Source organism: Anarrhichthys ocellatus, unplaced genomic scaffold, assembly GCF_004355925.1.
Source record: "Anarrhichthys ocellatus isolate YVR2014 unplaced genomic scaffold, GSC_Weel_1.0 scaffold15, whole genome shotgun sequence".
NCBI classification, from domain to species: domain Eukaryota; kingdom Metazoa; phylum Chordata; class Actinopteri; order Perciformes; family Anarhichadidae; genus Anarrhichthys; species Anarrhichthys ocellatus.
In genome coordinates this window covers 5,962,526-5,982,770 of record NW_022280045.1, presented here as the reverse complement: position 1 = coordinate 5,982,770, position 20,245 = coordinate 5,962,526, and the positions used below count along the sequence as shown (strand labels likewise).

The 20,245-nt window shown below is 42.7% G+C and overlaps 2 protein-coding genes across 5 annotated transcripts in view; one reads left to right on the top strand and one right to left on the bottom strand.

The window, feature by feature from the left end:
- LOC116387513 (semaphorin-6B-like) overlaps positions 1–14,664 on the top strand; it is a 28,212-nt gene extending 13,548 nt beyond the window's left edge. For all 4 annotated transcript variants that reach the window (XM_031854696.1, XM_031854698.1, XM_031854695.1 and 1 more), the window contains 15 exons: positions 136–247; positions 1,044–1,104; positions 1,216–1,278; positions 3,971–4,069; positions 4,157–4,247; positions 4,512–4,631; positions 5,236–5,324; positions 5,407–5,624; positions 5,713–5,844; positions 6,141–6,290; positions 6,356–6,532; positions 7,757–7,897; positions 8,776–8,853; positions 10,245–10,306; positions 11,659–14,664. In XM_031854696.1, coding sequence (XP_031710556.1) covers positions 136–247; positions 1,044–1,104; positions 1,216–1,278; positions 3,971–4,069; positions 4,157–4,247; positions 4,512–4,631; positions 5,236–5,324; positions 5,407–5,624; positions 5,713–5,844; positions 6,141–6,290; positions 6,356–6,532; positions 7,757–7,897; positions 8,776–8,853; positions 10,245–10,306; positions 11,659–12,644 — 2,579 coding nt within the window. In that variant the 3' untranslated portion in view covers positions 12,645–14,664. The remainder of the gene's footprint in view (positions 1–135; positions 248–1,043; positions 1,105–1,215; positions 1,279–3,970; positions 4,070–4,156; positions 4,248–4,511; positions 4,632–5,235; positions 5,325–5,406; positions 5,625–5,712; positions 5,845–6,140; positions 6,291–6,355; positions 6,533–7,756; positions 7,898–8,775; positions 8,854–10,244; positions 10,307–11,658) is intronic.
- A 1,644-nt stretch (positions 14,665–16,308) lies between these two features.
- On the bottom strand, positions 16,309–19,190 carry LOC116387515 (G-protein coupled receptor 55). The gene is made up of 2 exons (XM_031854699.1): positions 19,119–19,190; positions 16,309–17,680 (listed from the first exon to the last, which is right to left on the bottom strand). Exon 2 carries the CDS (start codon positions 17,661–17,663, stop codon positions 16,803–16,805), a length of 861 nt encoding a protein of 286 aa, XP_031710559.1. The 5' UTR covers positions 17,664–17,680; positions 19,119–19,190; the 3' UTR covers positions 16,309–16,802.
- Positions 19,191–20,245: the final 1,055 nt, after the last annotated feature.

Below are 20,245 nucleotides of genomic sequence, written 5' to 3'. Positions count from 1 at the left end.
GAGAAGTCTTTAGGGTAAATGTAGATTGACTCGCTCTGTTATCAAAGTATCCTTGAGCAATGCACTTCATTTCCAGATTCCTTTTAGTAAGCGTTTCACTCTATTCGACTGTGTGTGTGTGTGTGTCCATGTCAGTTGTGCGGAGGTATCCGGTGTTCTTGGGCAGAGCTCATCGTTCGGCTCAGAGGCAGGATCTGCTCATCCAGACGGTCCTCCAAGTCAACCGCACGCTCTACATAGGAGCCAGGTAACCAACGGCAACCACCTCCAACTGTGCGTTACTGACGTGTTCGCATTAATATCCGTTTGCTCTTCATTTGATGCCTCGGCTTCCATCTGCTGTCACTCTGCAGAGGACATTTTCAGTTTGTTGTAGCGAGTAAGCAATCAATCTTGTTGTTAAATGTCAAGTGAAAGCTGTTTGTTCACATTACTCTAATATATGATATACGGAGAATAGTGAACTGTAGTAGCAAATAGTGGTCCCTGGGCAAAAAAAAATCTAAAACACAAATACATTGTTAGTCAACCTCATTTAAATGAAACACAATTCAAACTTAGTTTTAATTCCACTGCTTTAGCGGGTTTGAACAGATTTGTGTCATCAAAAACACAAACAGGTGGCAGTCTAACAGAAATGGTGTGGTGATGAAATTTGTTCTAAGGCAACAACAGCAGAACTTTCATTCAACTATAAACGAGTCACGCTACTGTTATGAGCGGCACAGATCATACATTCACATACACTCATTTTCTGCCAAATGAATATTAACATATGAACTGCTGTCACTCTGTTAGCCCTCACGTACTAATGGGGGAAATTACATCTGATGTTAGATAAAATCAGAGAACAAGATGTTTGATTCTGACATGAATTAAAGAAATAAACACATAAGTCATGTTGAAAACTGGTTTAAAAAGGCCCTCACGAAACAATGCTGAAAAAACTATCTAATTGCTGACCCCTTCCCTCAGCATTGTTTACATTATATATCAGACACCTGTAGTATTAAATTGGCACTGATTTGTTGTGTGTTTTGTAGAGATGACTTGTACAGAGTGGAGCTGGATAACATGTCAGGTGATGAGATGTTCTACAGCAAGGTAAGACTCATTTTCTTTCACACACGCAAAATCAAACGCGCACTAACAACTGATAATGTACACAGACACACGGAACAAAGTTATTCAGACTGTGGTTTGCTCCTTTGGCAGAAACGAACATGGGAATCCAATAAGAATGACATTCGAGTGTGCCGGATGAAGGGCAAACATGAGGTACGGTGCTTGTACACAGCACCCTGAGATCCACTCTTACATGCATCAACACCGTCTATATATTCTATCACACGCATGGACGGACACTACAGCTGTTAGAGAAACCTTATTTCCTTCGGGTGCACCTGCATACGGTATTTACACAAAATCACGTTAGCTCAGTGAAACGTTGCCCAGGCCGAAAGATATCCACGAAGCTTGAAAGCCATTGTCTTGCACACCTGCATTTTGCCAATCTTCTTCATATATCTCATCCATAGCCTGCGGGGAAGTGGGGCAATTATGTGTGGATATGAAGCGATAGATGACAATGTTCTGAGATATTAAAGGTATGTGATCAAATCTACAAAAGAGAAAGATTTGATGGGATGGTAGCTCGCTTGACAGGGTGTGACCTAAAATATAAGCTTTATTGTATAAATGTAGCATTGCCATCCGCAAAATCCAATCTGGGCGAATCTCATGGAAAAAGAGAAAGAGGCAAGAGGAAGCATTATAAAGCAAACTGAGCAGAGAGAGTGACACAGCCTCGGGGAGGAAACAGTAATTGAAATCAGTTGAGGAAGAGGAAGGGGTGGGATGTGTGTAGGTGGAGGAAAAGTGGGGAAGAAACACATAAGGAGGATAGGGCAGCCACCGGGTACAAGAAAGAGCCAGAGAGACAACAAAAGGAAAAGATTTGTTGCTTCATAGAACACAGATGAAAGAAGAAAATATGTATGAGCAAAAACAAGCTGTGATTAAAGACAAGAGGAGAAAGACTTGCCCAAGATGGAGAGAGCATAACAGGGAGAAGACAAAAGACAGAAGGTTGAAGCTTAAGCCCACTAACTCACATGAAGAGATCAAATTATAAGGCGCAGGGTAAATGATGCAGCTGTAAATCATCTGACATATAGAACAGACATAATGCTTTTCGGTCTTATAGCATCTATTAGGTAAGTGTGCATATGAAGTCATGACAGTCCAAAAATAGACATTTTTCACAGCAGACACTTAGAAATGTGTTTGCCATAGTGCGGAAAGCACAGGTGGAACTATTAACATTAACGATGGCAGCAATACTTGGGAACTGAACTGAAATGCATCCATTACTCACCATTACTCAAACTTTGTAAAGGGAATAGTTTTGGAAAATTCACTCATGTGCTTTCTTGCCGAGAGATAGATGAGAAGATTGATACCACTGTCTGGGTCAGGTCTGTACTGTAACGGTGTAGCAAGAACCAGAAGCTGGTTGGTTCAGCTTACCTTATTAAAAAATGGAAACAGGTATATTTGCACTTTATTTTTATTGTTTGCCAAATGCCAACCAAAAAGTGCTCTTGGCATTGAGTTATACATGCTCATAAACGTATAGTACTACTCTGTGTTTGAACTGGAGAGGCCAATTGTTGTTGGTTGATGTTATTTTAGTTGAAACGAGACTGAGCTAGCAAAACAGTTATTTCAAATGTGGAATTTTCCTCCTGAAAATATACTGTCAATAATGTTCTTTTGTGATACTTTGAGAGTGATTTTTGTAGACATTTTTCATAGTGGGAATAATCTCTATAGAGGCAACGGGACAAGATTTTGGTAACTGAAGCGTTCTGGTTTCCATTTGAAGTCTTGACCAATCACGTTTGAGCAGGCTTTGATTTAATGCAGTTAAACAGTCTGTGTGGAGAGAAAAAGAGGCCGAAATGAAATCTCTTAATCCACCGGCTATCGTCTGACGATGATCTAGCTTTTTAATGTTTTAAAAAACAGCTTGTAAACTGTCTCAAGTTGCTAATCGGACTTTAAACAATGAGCAATTATTGAAAAGTGAAGTCTTGACCCGGATATACGCTGGTTACAACGGAACCCCAGCAATGTCCAAATTAAGCCACTTGGCCCCAGAGGCCCATATGAGACCGATAGGTAGGCTATGGGTCCCGAGATTGTAGGCTGTAGCAGGAAAAGCACAGGTGTTGCTGCCAGCGGCTGGTTAGCTTAGCACACAGGCTGGTAACAGGGGAAAACGGCTCACGTTTAGCCTGGCTCTTTTCAAAGCTATATCAAAATCTGCCAATTAGCACCTGTAATGCTCACTGATTAACACTTTATATGTCTTTTGTTTAATTCATACAGCGGAGACTCCAGGAGGCATAACCAGCATTGATACGATAATGTGGTCATTAGTGCATTTTATAAGCGCTGGTATGCAGAGCGAGGCTGCTTTTATGCAAAACTGCTTTCTGCCTCACTCTCAGTAGTTAGCTACCAAATATCCTCCAATAAAATATAGCTCTGTCACACAACTGTAAGCTGGTAACACTTGCTAGCATCATTAAATACCAATTTAGCTACTGATGAACAGGTTTATTCAAGTTCCATCGCTTATTTTTTCATCAGACACTGTTGTCGTATCACAAAGGAACCGAGGAGCTGACCAGTGTCACCAAGTTTCAGATTCAGTAGCAGCAGCTCAATCAGCAACCTCCACTTTGAAGACAGCTTTCAAAGTCTCTATCCTGTTGTTTCTCCAGATGGAGTGTGGTTATGGGTGTTAAGGATAGTTTTATACTGCACTTTTCCTACTTCACAGTTGCAGCCTTCTTGCTCTGACTGGTAGTTCTGAGTTTAGCTTTGGTTCAAAACTGTTGCCCCGTACCTTGTGATTTTCTTCTCCTCTTTAATCGTGTCCTTTGTGCTTTTCTCTCTGTAGGGAGAGTGCCGTAATTTCATCAAGGTTTTGCTCAGCCAGCATGGTGGCCTGTTTGTATGTGGAACAAACGCCTTCAACCCGCTGTGTGCCAACTACACTGTGAGTAACCATCTATCTGTCAGCTGGCCACTCTCTGTGTGCTTGCCAGTTTGTTCATCTCGACATATATTTTTTTTCTTTTTGCAGAAAGACACTCTAGAAATGGTGGGAGAGCCTGTCAGTGGGATGGCACGGTGCCCATATGATCCACGACATGCCAACGTGGCTCTATTTGCAGGTATACTATCTTCAGTTTGCACACTAAAGTGTGAAGAATTCAGGGTTTCTGGCAGACATCAGACTCAGTTTTAAGCTCCAGACACTGAAACGTCTGTGCCCTTGTGTTTACCTTTACCAATGATTTATAGTCAGACCTCTCGCTGCATTGCTTGTTTGGTTTTAATCTTCCTGACCTTGTGCTATCTCTCCAATCTGTATGTTCCCTTTCTTCTTCTTCTTAATCTCCTCCTTTCCTCCCTCTGTGCTTCTCTCTCGCTCTCAGATGGAAGTCTCTTTACTGGTACTGTGACGGACTTCCTGGCCATCGACGCGGTGATCTATCGTAGTCTCGGCAACAGCCCCGCCCTCCGCACAGTCAAACACGACTCCAAATGGTTCAGAGGTACTTTTAGAAACAGTCACATTTACGTAAATGACTCTCCTGTGTCAGACACCTTCAATTGATATTCTAGAAACAAATTTCAGAAACCATCACCATTATCTACAATAGTTTACTAAAAACTGAAATTGGTTCGGCTGTCTTTTCATGGAGCCAAATAAAAAGCTACATTCAATGAAACCAAACATAGGTTTTTTTTAAGTGAAACACGCTCAGACAGAGCGATGTATTTAGGTTAGTTTGACTCTACAGATTCACGGTTTTAACAAGCCGTAGATTGAACGGTTGAGTTTGTTTTTCATGGAGAGAAAAACAAGCTGGGGTAGGTCAAAGCTGGAACAGTGCTGGATGAATAAATGGTAAATAATGTGTATCGTCTTGTCCAAGATGATGAATTAAACAGGACATGAATATTTGATGAGCGAGGCCCGTGGACAGCAACGGCCCGTGTAGATGTGATTGTTATTACAGCTCCATGTCACGGACTGTGGAGCATTACCTTTGGCCCCCGGCACTGCGTCGCTACTGTTCTGTGTGGGTATGTGTGTATACGTGTGTGTATATATGTGTGTGTTTGTCTAACTGTGTTTTTCTCATTATTTTTCAGAGCCCTTCTTTGTGAGCTCCATGGAGTGGGGGCCTCATATTTATTTCTTCTTCAGAGAGATGGCCATGGAGTTTCATCATCTAGAGAAGGTGCTTTCTTTCTCTTCCTTTCTTCTTCTTATTGTTTTCCACTGTCCGTCTATTTCACTAGACTGTGCTTGATTTATTCCAGGTGATGGTGTCTCGTGTAGCCCGTGTGTGCAAAGCAGACCTGGGTGGCTCTCAGCGGGTCCTCGAGAAACAGTGGACCACATTTCTGAAGGCGCGGCTCAACTGTTCCGTGCCGGGAGATTCGCACTTTTACTTCAACCTCTTGCACGCCACAAGCAACATCATCCGCATGCAGGGGCGAGACGTCATCCTGGGTCTCTTCTCCACGCCACCAAACAGGTAAAGAGAGGGAAACAATGTGCACACACAAACAAGCACAAACGCTATTCTTCTCATCACTTGTCTTATTTTTGCTTTCCGTCGGTAGCATCCCCGGCTCTGCGGTGTGTGTGTTTGACATGCAGCAGCTCGCTCACGTCTTTGAGGGCCGGTTTAAAGAGCAGAAATCCCCCGAGTCTATTTGGACGCCTGTGCCGGACGAAGCGGTGCCTAAACCGAGGTATTGTTATGCAAAGTGCATGTGAGCCGTTCTTGGGCAAAATACTGCAGTGCTGCTTTACTGAGCATCTGTCTACATATATAGTCTAGTTACTCCCCTGCTTTAAGCTCCAACTGTCAATCACACAGCAACTTCCCTACTATTCAGCAAATCTTCTAACACAGCCTCGAGCAGCCGCAAAAAGAACCCCTCTGGCTCTTTTCTTCTTGCTCTCTCTGGACTTCTATTGCTCTCTCTCTCCTCTTCCTATCTGTCTATTCCTCAACTCTCACTTTTCTGTCTCTTTCTGTCTGCAGACCAGGAGGATGTGCAGTGCAGGGATCCAGATTCAGCTCCTCCACCACACTGCCGGATGAAGTGCTGAACTTTGTGAAGACCCACCCACTAATGGACGAGACCGTTCCACTCCTGGGCCACAGACCTTGGGTGGTCAAGACCATGGGACGGTACGCATACTGACTCAGAACTTCATTTTATTGATTGAACTTGGTTTCACTATTGATGTGTTTAGGTACCAGCTGACATCCATGGTGGCGGACACTGAAGCCGGTCCCCATAAGAACCATACCGTCTTGTTCCTGGGCTCTACCCGAGGAACCATCCTGAAGTTTCTAATGATTTCCAGCGGAGATTCTGTCTCCCACGGCAGTGTGTTTCTGGAGGAGGTGGAAGCATACAACCCAGAGAAGTGAGTAGGAGTCAGGACATTTTGTCCTTGATCTTCATTAAGTTATTGAAACGTTGTTGCAGGTAGATACGGTCTCATGCTGCCTGCTTCTACTTGAGAACTTGAGAGCAGCAGCAACAGTTCACACGACAACTGTCTGCAATTACACTTATTTTGAAAATTTCACTTTAACATTTTTGAAGTGCAGCTAAGAATAAAACTCAGTTATTTATTTGACCGTATCTGTTACAGTTGTATTCACATATATAGTAAAAGAGTTAGACTAAATTATTTTTCATGAACTGAAAATACACTGTGAAAGGGTTACAGTTCTAAGACAAAAACACTGATGACTCACAGACCGGACAACGCCGTTGTAGCGACCTGTCAGTCACAAGGTAGTCACGGCCTAAAGCATACCTGCTTTATTGTAAATGGCACCATCATTTACTAAATGAACGTCATGTGGGATTGAAGAAGACTTGAAAGTAGCGATTGAGACCATAAACTCATGTTTAAAGTGTTTACTTAGGTAATAAATCAAGTGAGAAGTAGGGTAATTTTCTGATAGACTTCTATACAACCAGAGGAGTCGCCCCCTGATGGCCATGGAAAGTTTTTTTTTTATTTATTATTAATTTAATAGAAATTAATAATAACAAATGTCAAAAAATACTACAAAATGTCATACATTATTATGTCCATGGTTATTATTCAAATTGTGTTTTTCAAACAGTCCAAAGCCAAAAGATACAAAGAAAAGCATAGAGCGTGCACTACAGGGTAGAACAGAGAATATGTGGAGTTTAAGCTTGAGTAGTCATTTAAATAGTTTCTTGTCAACTGACTTATTGAAATGTTTCAGCTCTGTTAAATGTATCATAATATATACAAACTATTCCTGTTTTAATGTTTTCCAATCTTTCGTAGCAGCAGAAAAACATAACATAGATTTAGTGTGAAGGACTTTGGCTTCATCCACTGTCAGCTTTCACAAAAGAGAGTTTCTTTCTCCATACCACGCAGCTCTGGCTCTGTGCTATAGCTGAGCAGGCCGAGATAAAACAGTGCTGATGTTGTGACCCTTTAAGGGTTAGGTCATGAGTCTGTCTGACTTACCAACAGATGAGGCCTTTGACCCTGTCACAACTTGATTTGAGGCCAAAGGGTGTACATTGTCCTCCGTCTGCTGGCTCCTTAACCTCTGTTTCCAGCCTTCACACATCTGTGTCTTGCTGTCTGCAGGTGTGGTGAGGACTCTCCTCAGGCTCGTCAGCTCTTGTCTCTGTCGTTGGACCGGACCAGTCACTCTCTGCTGCTGGCCTTCCCCACCTGTCTGGTCCGAGTGCCCACCTCTCGCTGCCACCTGCACTCGCGTTGCATGAAGTAAGTGACACACTGTCACCTGGTTTTGCCTCGGAGAGTATTCTTCTTCTCCTCAATGTTTCTTTGTATGATAATTCGGTTACTTTAAATGTAGCCATGGCCGTTAGCCAAGGTAAGACTTAGTGGCCAACTTTGGTTTGGTCACTGAGCTCTCTCTCTCCTTAATAGTACAGTTGTCCATAAAAAATGTAATGCAGTTCTTCTGATGTTTCAATCAGCAAGGGATAGATTGTATGTGTGTTTGTCAAACTACAGCTAACTTGTTTATTTTGGGAGAATTTTTATCCCTGGGATATAATACTTAACTTGACACGAGAGGCTTCAACATCGTCTTGATGTTAGTTTGTAATAAAATAGATGATGTAATATTATTACCAAGAAGGATTTTTTTTGTTACTGCACATATGGGGAAGATCTTTTGAAGTAGAACCCCACACTGTGAACCTGATTCCCACAGCGGTCATACATCACAGCTGAATACAGGAAACTATGAACATGTAGAAACATGATACAGTACGTGTGACTGCAGTGATGAATACCAGATGAGGATTTATCATTTGACCAGTGATCCACATATAACATTTGAAGACAAATAACAAAATAACAAATAACTATCATGATACCCATCCATAGGGACTTATAGTTTTTTACATTTTAGGATTTCAATGGCCCACTATACCTAACTAGTTACCTGTTAGCCAGATAGACAATAAGCAAGCTAACTCACTGCAAATTCATAGCTGTTAAACTTGTTCCCAGGTTTGATTTTCTCTAAATTTCCCAGGGAGAGTTTCCTGCTAAGAATGCTAAAAATGGCCACTTTGAAAATCAGGTCAGTACTCAGTCTTTCTAAACTTTGTATTTCCATTGGTGTGTAGGAGTTGTTTAGCCTCCAGGGACCCATACTGTGGCTGGACCAGAGGCAGCACCTGCTCCTTCCTGAGACCAGGCACACGGTGAGAACAACATACACACACTCTCTCTCACACACACACATACACACACACGTACACACACCAGCCTGTGAACAGTTTCTTTCCTCTGCTGCCTGCAGACTCAGGACAAGTTATTATATGTGGAGAATTTTATTGGCAAAGTCACAACATTCCTGTATTTTGTTCATGAAAAGGTCTGGCAAGTAAGCCAGTGTTGAATGTGGACTTTATCACCTAATATAAGGAGAATAAATGCTAAACGATGACAGTGTTCAAGCTCCCGTGACTGCAAGCAAGGCTTTCGATTTTTGTCTATTCCACAATGTTCCCTCAAGGAGAATTATGGACATAGTTACACATGTAAGAAAACAAAAGAAACAGCAATAACAGACAAATGGTGGACAACGACACTTGTTACTCAACTGGGGGAAAATACAACAAAGAAGAAAATTATCAATAAATAAGTAAAGAAATGGCCAAACAAACACACTCAATATTCTATAGTTACGTATAAGAACACACTAAAGTGGTATATGTATAAGGTCCAGACATATTAAACAATATAAATCAGTTAAGTGCAAAAGGTTTCTTTTTTTACTTATTCATTTATTTGAGGCTGTCATAGTAATTTAATGGAATTCTGGTCTATTTGCTGGTTACGCAAGAAACCACTGAATTACAGCACACATCCCATTTCAGTCAGGAAGTTTAAATAAAGCTGCACACTAATGGTAAAATGTTGTAGTAGATTAAAATAAATGTTATGAATATGTAAAAATTTATATTATTTCAATTTAGTATTTATTTCAGTTTGTAAGCTAACTAAACCAGTAAAGATGTGTGGGTGTATAGTATTTGATTCAGCATGATTTACAATATTAAATACCAACCTTTATCAAAAAATAATAGTTAAAAAAATGATTACTATCATTATCCTTTATAAATTCATGTTCCCATAAACAATATGAAGGATTATTGGTGTCAAGTCAAACATTGTAAGCAGTATCGCAATCCGTACTCGCTGTGGCTGACCCTGACCTCTGACCTCCCTGAGGGATGATGGCAAGCATAAGGAGAAAATCAATAGTGTATCCTATTACACTGGATGATACATCAATATGTACCATATCCATTTCATTGATAACTATCAACAAATGTCCCCACTAATGTGCAGTTTGCATGCTAATGTGAACATGTGCATACAAAAAGTAAACGGTTCACATTCATGAGTTATTTTCAATAACATTTGTTTCTGTTCTGTTCAACTGTAAACATTCGTCCATGAGCGATTACATACCGTAACTGTATATATTGAATTAAGGGCACTATAATAACACGTTTCCTACTGGATGGTGTTTGTATATGAAGAGAAATATTGAAGTCTCTGATGTGCTGATCTCCGTGTGTTGCAGGCTGCCTTTTCAACAAGATGTGGAATATGGAAATGCCACCTCCCATCTAGGAGACTGTGATGGTGGGTTGCAGCACTATGACATTTATGTTTCAGGCTGTGTACAGCGGATTGAGGGCAGACGCCGCCTAGTGGCTAAATCTCTCATTACACCTGTCTGCTTGTCATTGACCATTTTGTTCTGATACTGTACTTCCATGAGAGAGAATATTTTTGACGATTTCTGTAATTGAGCACATTTTAATTTAATTATAGGTATAATGGGATTTCCTCCCCCCCAGCTCAGCAAGATCCACTCAACCATTACATTAGCAACTGGGTGTTTTGGTGTCTTTTTTCAGGTGGGAGTCGAACTGGGATTTTGGTTTCAACCTCACTGCCTACAGGTCAAAACGCTCCCAGTGTGAGACAGTTTAATTAGGGATGATGTGGGAGGTGTAACTGCTGGTGGACGATACCACTATAGACTGCGGGACGGGAGGTGCGACATCCTCCTGGTCACCAGGCTTTGTTCTCTCAAAGCTGAGCATCTGAGAGAGGATTGGCCGAGTGTAAACTGTGAGCTGGAAAAAGCTTAGCATGAAATACTGATGTCACCTCTGTTGCGAGGCTCAAACGTCACTGCAGCAGTGCCAGAGAGGGCCTCTTTGAACCTTGCTCTGAAACAGTAAAGAAAAAAAATAAAAGTAATTTCCTCTCCTTTCCTCTTTAGGCCAGTTTCAAAGCCGTGAAATCCACGTAGGTAGTTCCGAATTTCCAAACAGAAAAAAAAAGCACATAGCACATTCCAAGCCTTCATCAAACTCATTTGTTTCAAACAAATGGGCTTCACATTTTTTACCTGCACTTAGAAACCGATAGTAGAAGTCAGTGATGCCCGGCTGCAGACCTGACAGCTTCTAATCCGAGTGGTGAATGTGCAAGCAGAGGCCGAGCCGGGGACAGGCATGTGCTGCTGTGTCTGCAGATGGGAGTGATTAGAGCTGGGTGGAAACACTGAGGTAATAGTGTGCTGCGAGGAGAGACTCACTGACCGGGCTGCAGGATGGAAAGTGTGAGGTGGAGAGGAGAGAGGAGAAAGGGAGCGTCAGCTGCTGTGGTCTGAGCTGTGCTGATCACAAGTGCAGGCCTCTCTGAACCTGGAGCCTGTGAAGCCCCAAGACCAGACTGGAGTGAAGCTCCTTTTAAAAGACAATCATTGTATAATGCTGAACCCCATGTTCACCAATTATGAGTGCTATTTTGGTTATTGATTTAATAATTATTATATCTTGTGAGGGGAGAAACACTCAGTAGAAGTAGCAGCGCTTGTAGTAATGATCATTTACAACTGCGCCCTCTAGACAGACATTGAGAGAGAATGTCCATCTGTTCCACTAAATGTCATCTTTGTAATTGTGTGTCTTAATCTTTAGGAATTCTGCAGCAGAGTTTGCTGATTGAACCGGAGAGCTTGGTCTCCCTCAACCTGCTTGTGGCGTCTGCTGTGTCCGCGTTCACCATCGGGGCGGCGCTCTCCGGCCTCGCCGTCTGCTGGATCATGGCCCACAAACCTGCCAACCGCCGCCACGGCAACACCTCCCAGTCCTCTATCCAGCGGCGTGAAAGAGGCCTGCTGACTAACGGTGGTGGGATGGGAGGCTCCGTGCTCAGTGTGACGCGGCAGGGAGGCGGGGAGCGCCCCTGCACTCAGGGCGGGGAAACCCTGTTTGTCATGCCCAACGGCTGGGTGAAGTCGGGAGAGCTCGACACGGGTTTCCTGCCAACCCCGGAGCACACGCCCCAGCAGAAACGCAGAGGCCTACGACTGTCTGACTCCAACTCTGGAGGGTGGGACACTAGCCAGACGTACCTGGGGGGAGGCTCTGTTGGTCTGGGCTCTCCCTGCCGCATCCCCTCCTCCGTCTACCTGACCACCAGACTCTTCCAGCAGGGGGGAGGCGGGAGACACATCGGTGAGAGCCGTGGAATTGACGCGCCACGCCAGCACTACGTCTGCCTGAGCAAGCAAGAAAAAGGAGTGAAGGGGACGCCCAGAGCTCCTCTCCGGAAGTCTGCAGGAGAATATGTATACCCTATGACCCCCCAGGACTCGCCCGAGCGTCGGAGGGTGGTTTCAGCACCCAGTGCCCCAATGGAGTATGGCGAGCCGCTGCCTTTGCGCTGGCCAGCCCCGGAAGGATACATCCTAAGCAGCCACGGCATGGTCCCCGTCCCCCTGCCTCCACCCTCCATGCCTGCTCCCAGTGGCCAGGCCTACGTGTCCCAGCAACACCCCCCCGGGCTGACCAGGGCTCTGCTGAGAGGAGCCCTGGAGCGAGGGGAACTGGGCGAGCTGGTGGACCTCAGCCAGCTGATGAGTAAGAAGAACTGCAGTGATAGGACTCAGACCGGCCAGTGACTCTTGAGGAAATGAAGTGGATGGGAGTGTTTCCATGTCTGGAGCTCTCTTTTTTTATTTACATAGATCTCACTTCTCTCTTCCCTCCTCATTCTGTCCATTCCCCTCTCCCTTCACTTCTCTTCTACCTACATCTTTATTTGTCATTCAACCCCTCTGAGCTCCTCTGTCAGTCTTTCAGGCCCCCCTTCCGCCCCATGATGAGCCTCTCTTTATGACTGGCTGCTGGGTCTGCCACTCATACCCTAGCTCACACTAATTGGTCAGATGGATCGAGGTTGTTGCTGCGTCTGCATTGCAGAGTTGCCTCTCTCTCCGGCTACTCAGCGGCAGCAGGATGAGGGAGGAGAGAGGAGAGAGCATGTAGGAGAAAGAAATAAAGAAAGGAAAGAAAGGATAACAGCAGAAAGGGGGGCAGAGACAACGGAGACAAAGTTGGACATGGCACTTAGAGGCTACCTTGTCTGTGCAGATTAACTGAGACTGCAGAGCCAGTAATATACTGCTGTAGAAGTGGGATTCCTTTTCCCTCTTGGATAACATTAACAAGACTGCCACCCATCTGTTCTCCGCTATGTTACCTGTTGGTCCGATTGCCAACTAGGTACTTGAAGGGAAACTGCGAAATCTTAGCGTCGTAGAAGCTGCAGGTGACTCATCAGACAAAAAACTGACTGTGAACACAAATTTAATGGAGGATGAGGAAGCGCAAAATCCTTCTCTCTGTTTCTATTTCTCTCTCTGTCCTCTTTGCGTCACGCATACAGTAGATGCATACATGTTTTTGCACAGGTGACGGAGGGTATGTAGTATTCAATGTGTACGAGAAGCACGACTTGTGTGTGCCAAATGCCTCTAACCTGTCTCACAGGGATATGGGACCATAACTCACGTCTTTGGAGAGCAGAGTACAGGACTGGAACGTCAGCACTATTTCTGCCAACCGCATGCTCTCTGTAATGACGGCATCTCAGCCGTCCATCGCTCTATTCGTTTGCCTCCTTACGCGCCATGTACTCTTGAATTACCAATTATTTCACGAGGACGTCTGGAGAGATTGCGCACCATCACTGGACTGACTTGTGTTGGAGCTGGACAGAAAGGAAGAAAGAGAGTGTTTTATAGGATTTAAAGTAAATCCACTGTAATATATGAACACGTTGTCCTTCACTGTCACCTTAGGTTTTTTATCCACAAACACACACACACACACATTCATTTACGCTGAATTAGAGAACGTAGTCCGGTTTTATTGGGCAAAATTTTCCCCTGAGCCCACAGGGGGTCAAGGTCCCACAGACGTGATACAGAACAAAGTGACGGTTACAGCAGTGATGATTGAAACCTTTGGCCTCACTCAAAGCCAATAGGGGTAATGGAAATGTTCCCAGCAGGCAAGTGGGACAATATATTCAGCCCGTCAAAGTGTCCTGTGCCGCAAAATGGTCGCTGTTTAGATCAACAGGACATGGTGTGAGTGTGTTAGCGAGGAGATGGAAGTCATAAAAAAAGAGACGAGATAAAGAAGCAAAAAGCAATTAAGACCTGATGAAAACGGCTGTGGAAAATAGTGAGAATTTGTTGATTTTCACGCTCACTCCCAGTCAGTCATGAGCAAATTAATGCTGGTTTGTACTGGTGAGCAGCAATATATGGTTTATCTGTACATAGTAAACTTTGATTTAGATTAATATGATTATGTAAGATAAACAGTAACTCCAAACAAAAAAAATGATATCAGGCACTAGCTTGCAAACAGAAATAAACATGTATCATGTCATTGTAGCTATATATGTCTGAAAATCTGAAAGTTTCATATCAACCCGCTTCAAGATTGAAATCACAAAGATACTATTTTTTTTTTTTTTACATATGCGCGCAAAAAACATGAATGATTTACTGATGCCTGATTACTAAAGCAAAAAAATAAAACTGAGAGAAACTTGTTTTAAAGTGCCATGAAGACCATTTCAGTCAGCAGTGCACCTCGTGTACTGTGGTCCCGGAGAACTCACTTGTTGCAGAATACTTGTGATACGTATGCCTTTGACCTTTACACGCTGAATGTTATTTTTTTATTTAGATGTCGGCTTGTACTGTTGAAATCATTTGTTTCAGCTCCCCCTGTCCGTCTGGATGCTACTGACACGGAGCGCTGCCAGCAGTGTTTGAGGGTCTGTTTATGAACTGCTTTCATGTCACACTTGTGTCCTGTAAATATGTAAGAATGAATGCAGACTCTTTTGTCATGCCCTTAATGATTATACTGTAAAGCCTTCACTGATGCCATGACATGAGCCATGTTTATTCCGATATGTAATAATAACGATTTATAAGTAGTTCGTAAGCAAACCTTCAAATGGACTGAAAAATGCTGTGAGGGAACTCTGTGTATCTCATTTTGTGTCATATCTGTCCTGATCCTGGGCTTTTTTGGTCGTGTTCTGTAGTCTAGTGATTGTCTGTCCGTCAACTGCCATACTGGAGGATCTTGATAATACCTGTCAGCATTGTGAGTGAATGAATGTAGTCATCCTTTTTCTGTTTATAGTCATTATACTGTGCAGTACTGAGGAAAAGCACAAGAACGTTTTGCATTTTGAAAAGGAGCTGTTCTGTATCATTTGTGAATAGTGTAAATAATCATCTGTAGGTATAGTGTTTCAGTTTGGTTTTTTTTGGGGGGGGGGGGGGGCCTTCATGCTCCTTTGAGACAGGACTGTGTTTGAAGTGTGAGGTTTTGTTTAGTTCTTTTGGGTTTTTTTCAGTGACAATGCTGTGAATAAGATGTATGTACAGTATTTACGTGACTCTGGCTGACTGCTGAGTTCAGCTTTTTTCCTGTTATTAGAATAGAGTCGCAGGCCTGACCTCAGCCAGAACTGAGCCTTCTCATTTGACTGATGCCTGCCTGAGTTTTTTGCAGTTGCTAAGATACTGCTGTTATAATAACCATCAATCTTTGGAGTACTGCTATTAAATGGCATTATATAATTGACTGCTAATGTTGTCGAGTGTGGTTCCGAATGCACTCATAGAAATAAATGCATATCATTACATGCGTATTCGCGCATATACACACATTTATAAATGCAAAACTATTACTTCACACTCTCAAGTAATGCGTACGTCATTAGTGTCGTTTATTTTCTATAAATTAGACATATGTCATTAGATTGACTGTTTCAAACTTCTCAACAGCCAAAGCTCTAGAGCAGAGAGGCAGGGGGAAATCTTTCTTGCATTTCCTTTCCTCGCCACAAGAGGGAGCTGGACACTGGCCTTCATTCAGCTGGCCTCTGTGAGAGGGTGAGAGGCTTGAACTCCCATGGGAGTTGCCTGTGCATTGACTGGCTATCGTTTGGCTGTGCTGCAGAGCAAGACACCGACTAGTTTTGTTGAGAGGTCTGGTGCAGAGATGAGAATAGCCCTTGTTCTCTGCTTTGAACATCAGACGTAAGGTCAGCAGAAGGTTGAGTGAGTTATGGAACAGGTATTTATATCCCAAAATCACACACATGAACCCCATGATCATCCATCCCTGCAGCAGCTGAAGAGTTCATGCAGCAACTTGATGATTAAGGCGAAATCAGATTCAGAAGTGAATAGCTATATTAACAAATCAACTGTGCAATGAACCAATTACGAACCGAGGAATCACATGGAACAAGCTGAGAAGTTTATTTTTCCATAGCTTACACATTTCATGAAAAATGGTCAAATAATAGACGTTGCAATTAGTCAGACAGTTTTGCAAATTTAAAGGGGTACTCACACGTTTTGGTAATGCGCATTCAAAAGGTTTTAGGGCTCTCAAGAGACATAATAAAATTAAAGAATTGTCAAAAACCAAGCGCGACTCCCCCCCCCCCGGCACGACTGGCATTTCCATGCGTCATGCAACATGTAAACCCCTTAATGTCCACTTCTTTCAAACCCCACACCTCCAATTTGTAATGCATGTTTATGTCAAAAATGTTAAGCCAAGATACTAGTTGTAGATATTTTCCCTCCAGAGGTACATTATACAGGCTAAATATTACTTTTCATGACCAGTAAACTGAACTTGATGTGTGAGATCAGTGAAGTAACCCTTCAAAAATATCATTTATTTTAGGCCTTCATTGTGCAGTCTAAAATGCTTGTACTCCCACGTACTTATGAATAAAAGCGTTTCAATAGAAAATAATAGCTGATGGAATCAAAACAGCAGTTTGTGGAAGCAATCCATTCAGACACAAGTAAATACACATGTGCAGGTAAGTATTCAATATTCCAGTTTTCTGGTAATTTGTTGTAGTAGTTGACAACAAAGCCAACATGGATCGGTGTGTAGCAGACAATGAAAACGATCATGTTGGCTGTGACTATGCCAATGGTGCTTTGCTTTTCCTCTGGCCTGTCATTCACCTTTAACAGAATACGGATGATGCAACTGGAACAGAAAACAACAATAAACAGTGGAACGATGTAGCCTAGAAACACCAGAATGACCATCAACTTTGGATTAAGTGGCAGATTTTTACATCTTTCATAACAGGTCCAGAGTTTTTCCGGGTAATTGTCCTTTCGGAATATAATGCCTGCTGTCCCAAGAAGTCCCCAAAAGAGCAAACACACAGCAAAAGCTATCTCTTTCTTCTTCCTCCATGATCTGGCCTGCAGTGGGAACGTTATAACCAGGTAGCGCTGGACACTGATGGCCGTGGTTGTCAGCATGCTGGCATACATGTTGATGAAATGTAAGAACATAAGGAAAGTACACAAGCGAGTCCTGGGCAGGCAGAAGAAGGCATCATAGATCCTGAAGGGAAGGAAGAGGATGAGGGCAGTATCAGCTACAACCAGGTTGAGCATGTAGATGTGGGTGTCTGTCCAGGAGGCCCGTTTGGCAATGAAGGCACGCAGAGCAGCAGCATTGACAAGGAAACCCAGAAGAAACACTGGACAGTAAGCCAAACCCTGAAGGGTATCCACTTTGCAACTAGTGATGGTAAAGTTGGTGGTGGCGTTGTACATACTTGCCTGTGAGAAATCTGTCCATGTGCCAGAGGGAAAAAAAATGTGTTAGTCAGGAGAAGGAGTAAATACTGAGATGCAACTCCAAAGAAGCACATAAACAAACGGTTAATGGTTATTCAATACAGTTTACAGGATCTTACTTTATTAAGGGATAGGTTCTCATATTTTTCAAGTCTTAAAACAATACTCGCATGCCCATATATAGGCCTACATTTAAAAAAGCTTGCTGTAATCGTTCTTCCAAAAGAGTATACTCTACTGATTTAGTATTACACTCCATTAACATTGTCGGTCTCACGGTGGAAAAAAAAGATCAAAACCAATGCAGCTTTGAAACCTCCTCTGAAAAGTGGCGCCAGTGCGAAAGTGCCTTAAACTTCAACATTCTTTCAGCAAGAGGCGACTCCTCTGGTTGCAAAAAGAAGTCTGATTGTATAGAAGACTATGAGAAAATAACCCTACCTCTCACTTGCTTATTACCTCAGTAAACATTGTAAACATTAGTTTATGGTCTCAATCACGAGTTTCAAGTCCTCCTGAATACAGCGTGGTGTTCATTTAGTAAGTCACTGTCCCATTTAGAGTAAATCGACGATCAAGCAGGTCAGCTTTAAGGGTGTAGCTATCTTGGGATTGACAGGTCACTAATACAGCGTTGTCTGTTCTGGGACTTGTCCATGTTTTCGTCTTTGAACTTTAACCCTTTCACAGTGTTTTTTCAGTTCACAAATATCAATTGTAACCTTTTCGGTCGCCTATAAATGTCTGATGCTGCATTCGGTTGTACTCAGCTCCACCCTCTCTTGTCACGTCTTACTGCAAAAAAAGCCAATATGGCGACGGCCGATTTGTCAAACTCTGGTTCTATTAGATATGCAAGTGTGTTTTGCTAGTAGCTGCTAGCCTCAAGCAGAGATTAAGGAGCTAAAGAGATCTGGTAAACTCACTTCCTGCCCTACACCCCTAGAATGTTTCATTTTCAAACGTGTAGTCTTCAGATTCACTCAACACTGGAATCCTGTTAAGAAATGATCCCTTCATGTATGCCAGTATGGACAAGATGAATGATTAGAGCAAGCAAAAATGGTTTAAATGTCTAATGAGCATGTGAGTCTTGAAAAAATGTGACGCTATCCCCTAATTGTAAATGTTGCACCCTTAAAATGTCCAAAATCACATCCGTCTTCGTTTTGCAACTTTTATTAACAAATCCCACGGTTAAGCACAAGCACATTTTTCTATTCAGCATACATCACGTTCTCGGAAAAAACTCTCTGAAAGTGACGGCGCTCTCTTCTAAAGTGTCAGTACAACAACTTTCTTCCCTTCACAGTTCACAGAAACAGCAATGAAAAACATACTAAAGTATACAGTCAAATAAATGGAAGACAAAAAGAAACACATCAGCTTTGTGTTGCTGGTCACAATGATCCAATGAAAAACAAAACTTACCATATTAAACATAAACCTTATTGAATTGACTTAAGGCAGCTGCACCAGTACATCTGTCTTCTTGAAACGAGCGGGTCCGTGTGAGACTCATTTATATTATTTCCTCTCTTTTTGATGCATGTGTCAGTCTCTGTGGTTAAAAGTGTAACATAGATCAGTTAACATCAGCAGACCACAGATACAGTTCCCTGTGGTGTTTCACAGTGATGCTTTTCTGCTCCACTATCATGCGTCAGAGATGAATATATATACAGATATGCATATGTAGGTAGTATGAAACTGGAGCAAACTGTGTTGTTTTGCACCACTACATGTTTCTACACGTACGTCCTCGCACCATATAATATCCTGTTTGTACTTTTAGTCAGTGCTATTGAATCTGCAACCCAAGTGGTAATTTCCAGCATCAGTGTTGCAGAGAAAAAACAAGGTCACACTGTGGGATGGAAGTGAGAGGTGGCAGTTAAGAGCTACACTGACAATGCCAGACTGAAAAAGGCAACTGCAAAAACAAATGTTTTACTTGTGCAATTGGCACGATTTAGAGCACAGCCTCTCCACTCTTCAACAGCTAGAATGTAAAGAGAAGTGAATCCGTGCTTTTGTTCTGTTGGCGCTAAAGAGGAGACAACAAATTCAAGCAGGAACTTACACAACCCCCAGAAATGACACTTGACAACAAAACCTTGAAGGTAATGGGTCTTCTGCTTGGATAATGTGTCAGCCCTGATTGGCAACCTTTTTGTCTCGTGCATTATTTTCCGTTGTCATTGTCAAGCTAAAATCGCCTTTTCATTTCTGCTAAGCTTGTCAACAACTGACAGTCACAATCAAACAGCCACAGGCCTCTGGCGTAAAACCCTTTGTTTATGAAATAACCTTTTTTAATTGAGTTCCTGGATTCAATTGAACACAGTTAATTGAAACAGCCTGAGAAACCATCAAGACATCTGCAGGCCTCTCTCCGCCATCATGTAGCTCTGGCAAACCTGCTCCGCATTCGTGAGTTATTTTGTCAACATGTCCTCATCAAAGTGTTTCTCTTCAATCAGGCAGACGCGGGGGGGGGGGGGGGGGGGGCTGCAGATGTCTTGATGGTTTCTCAGGCTGTTTCAATTAACTGTGTT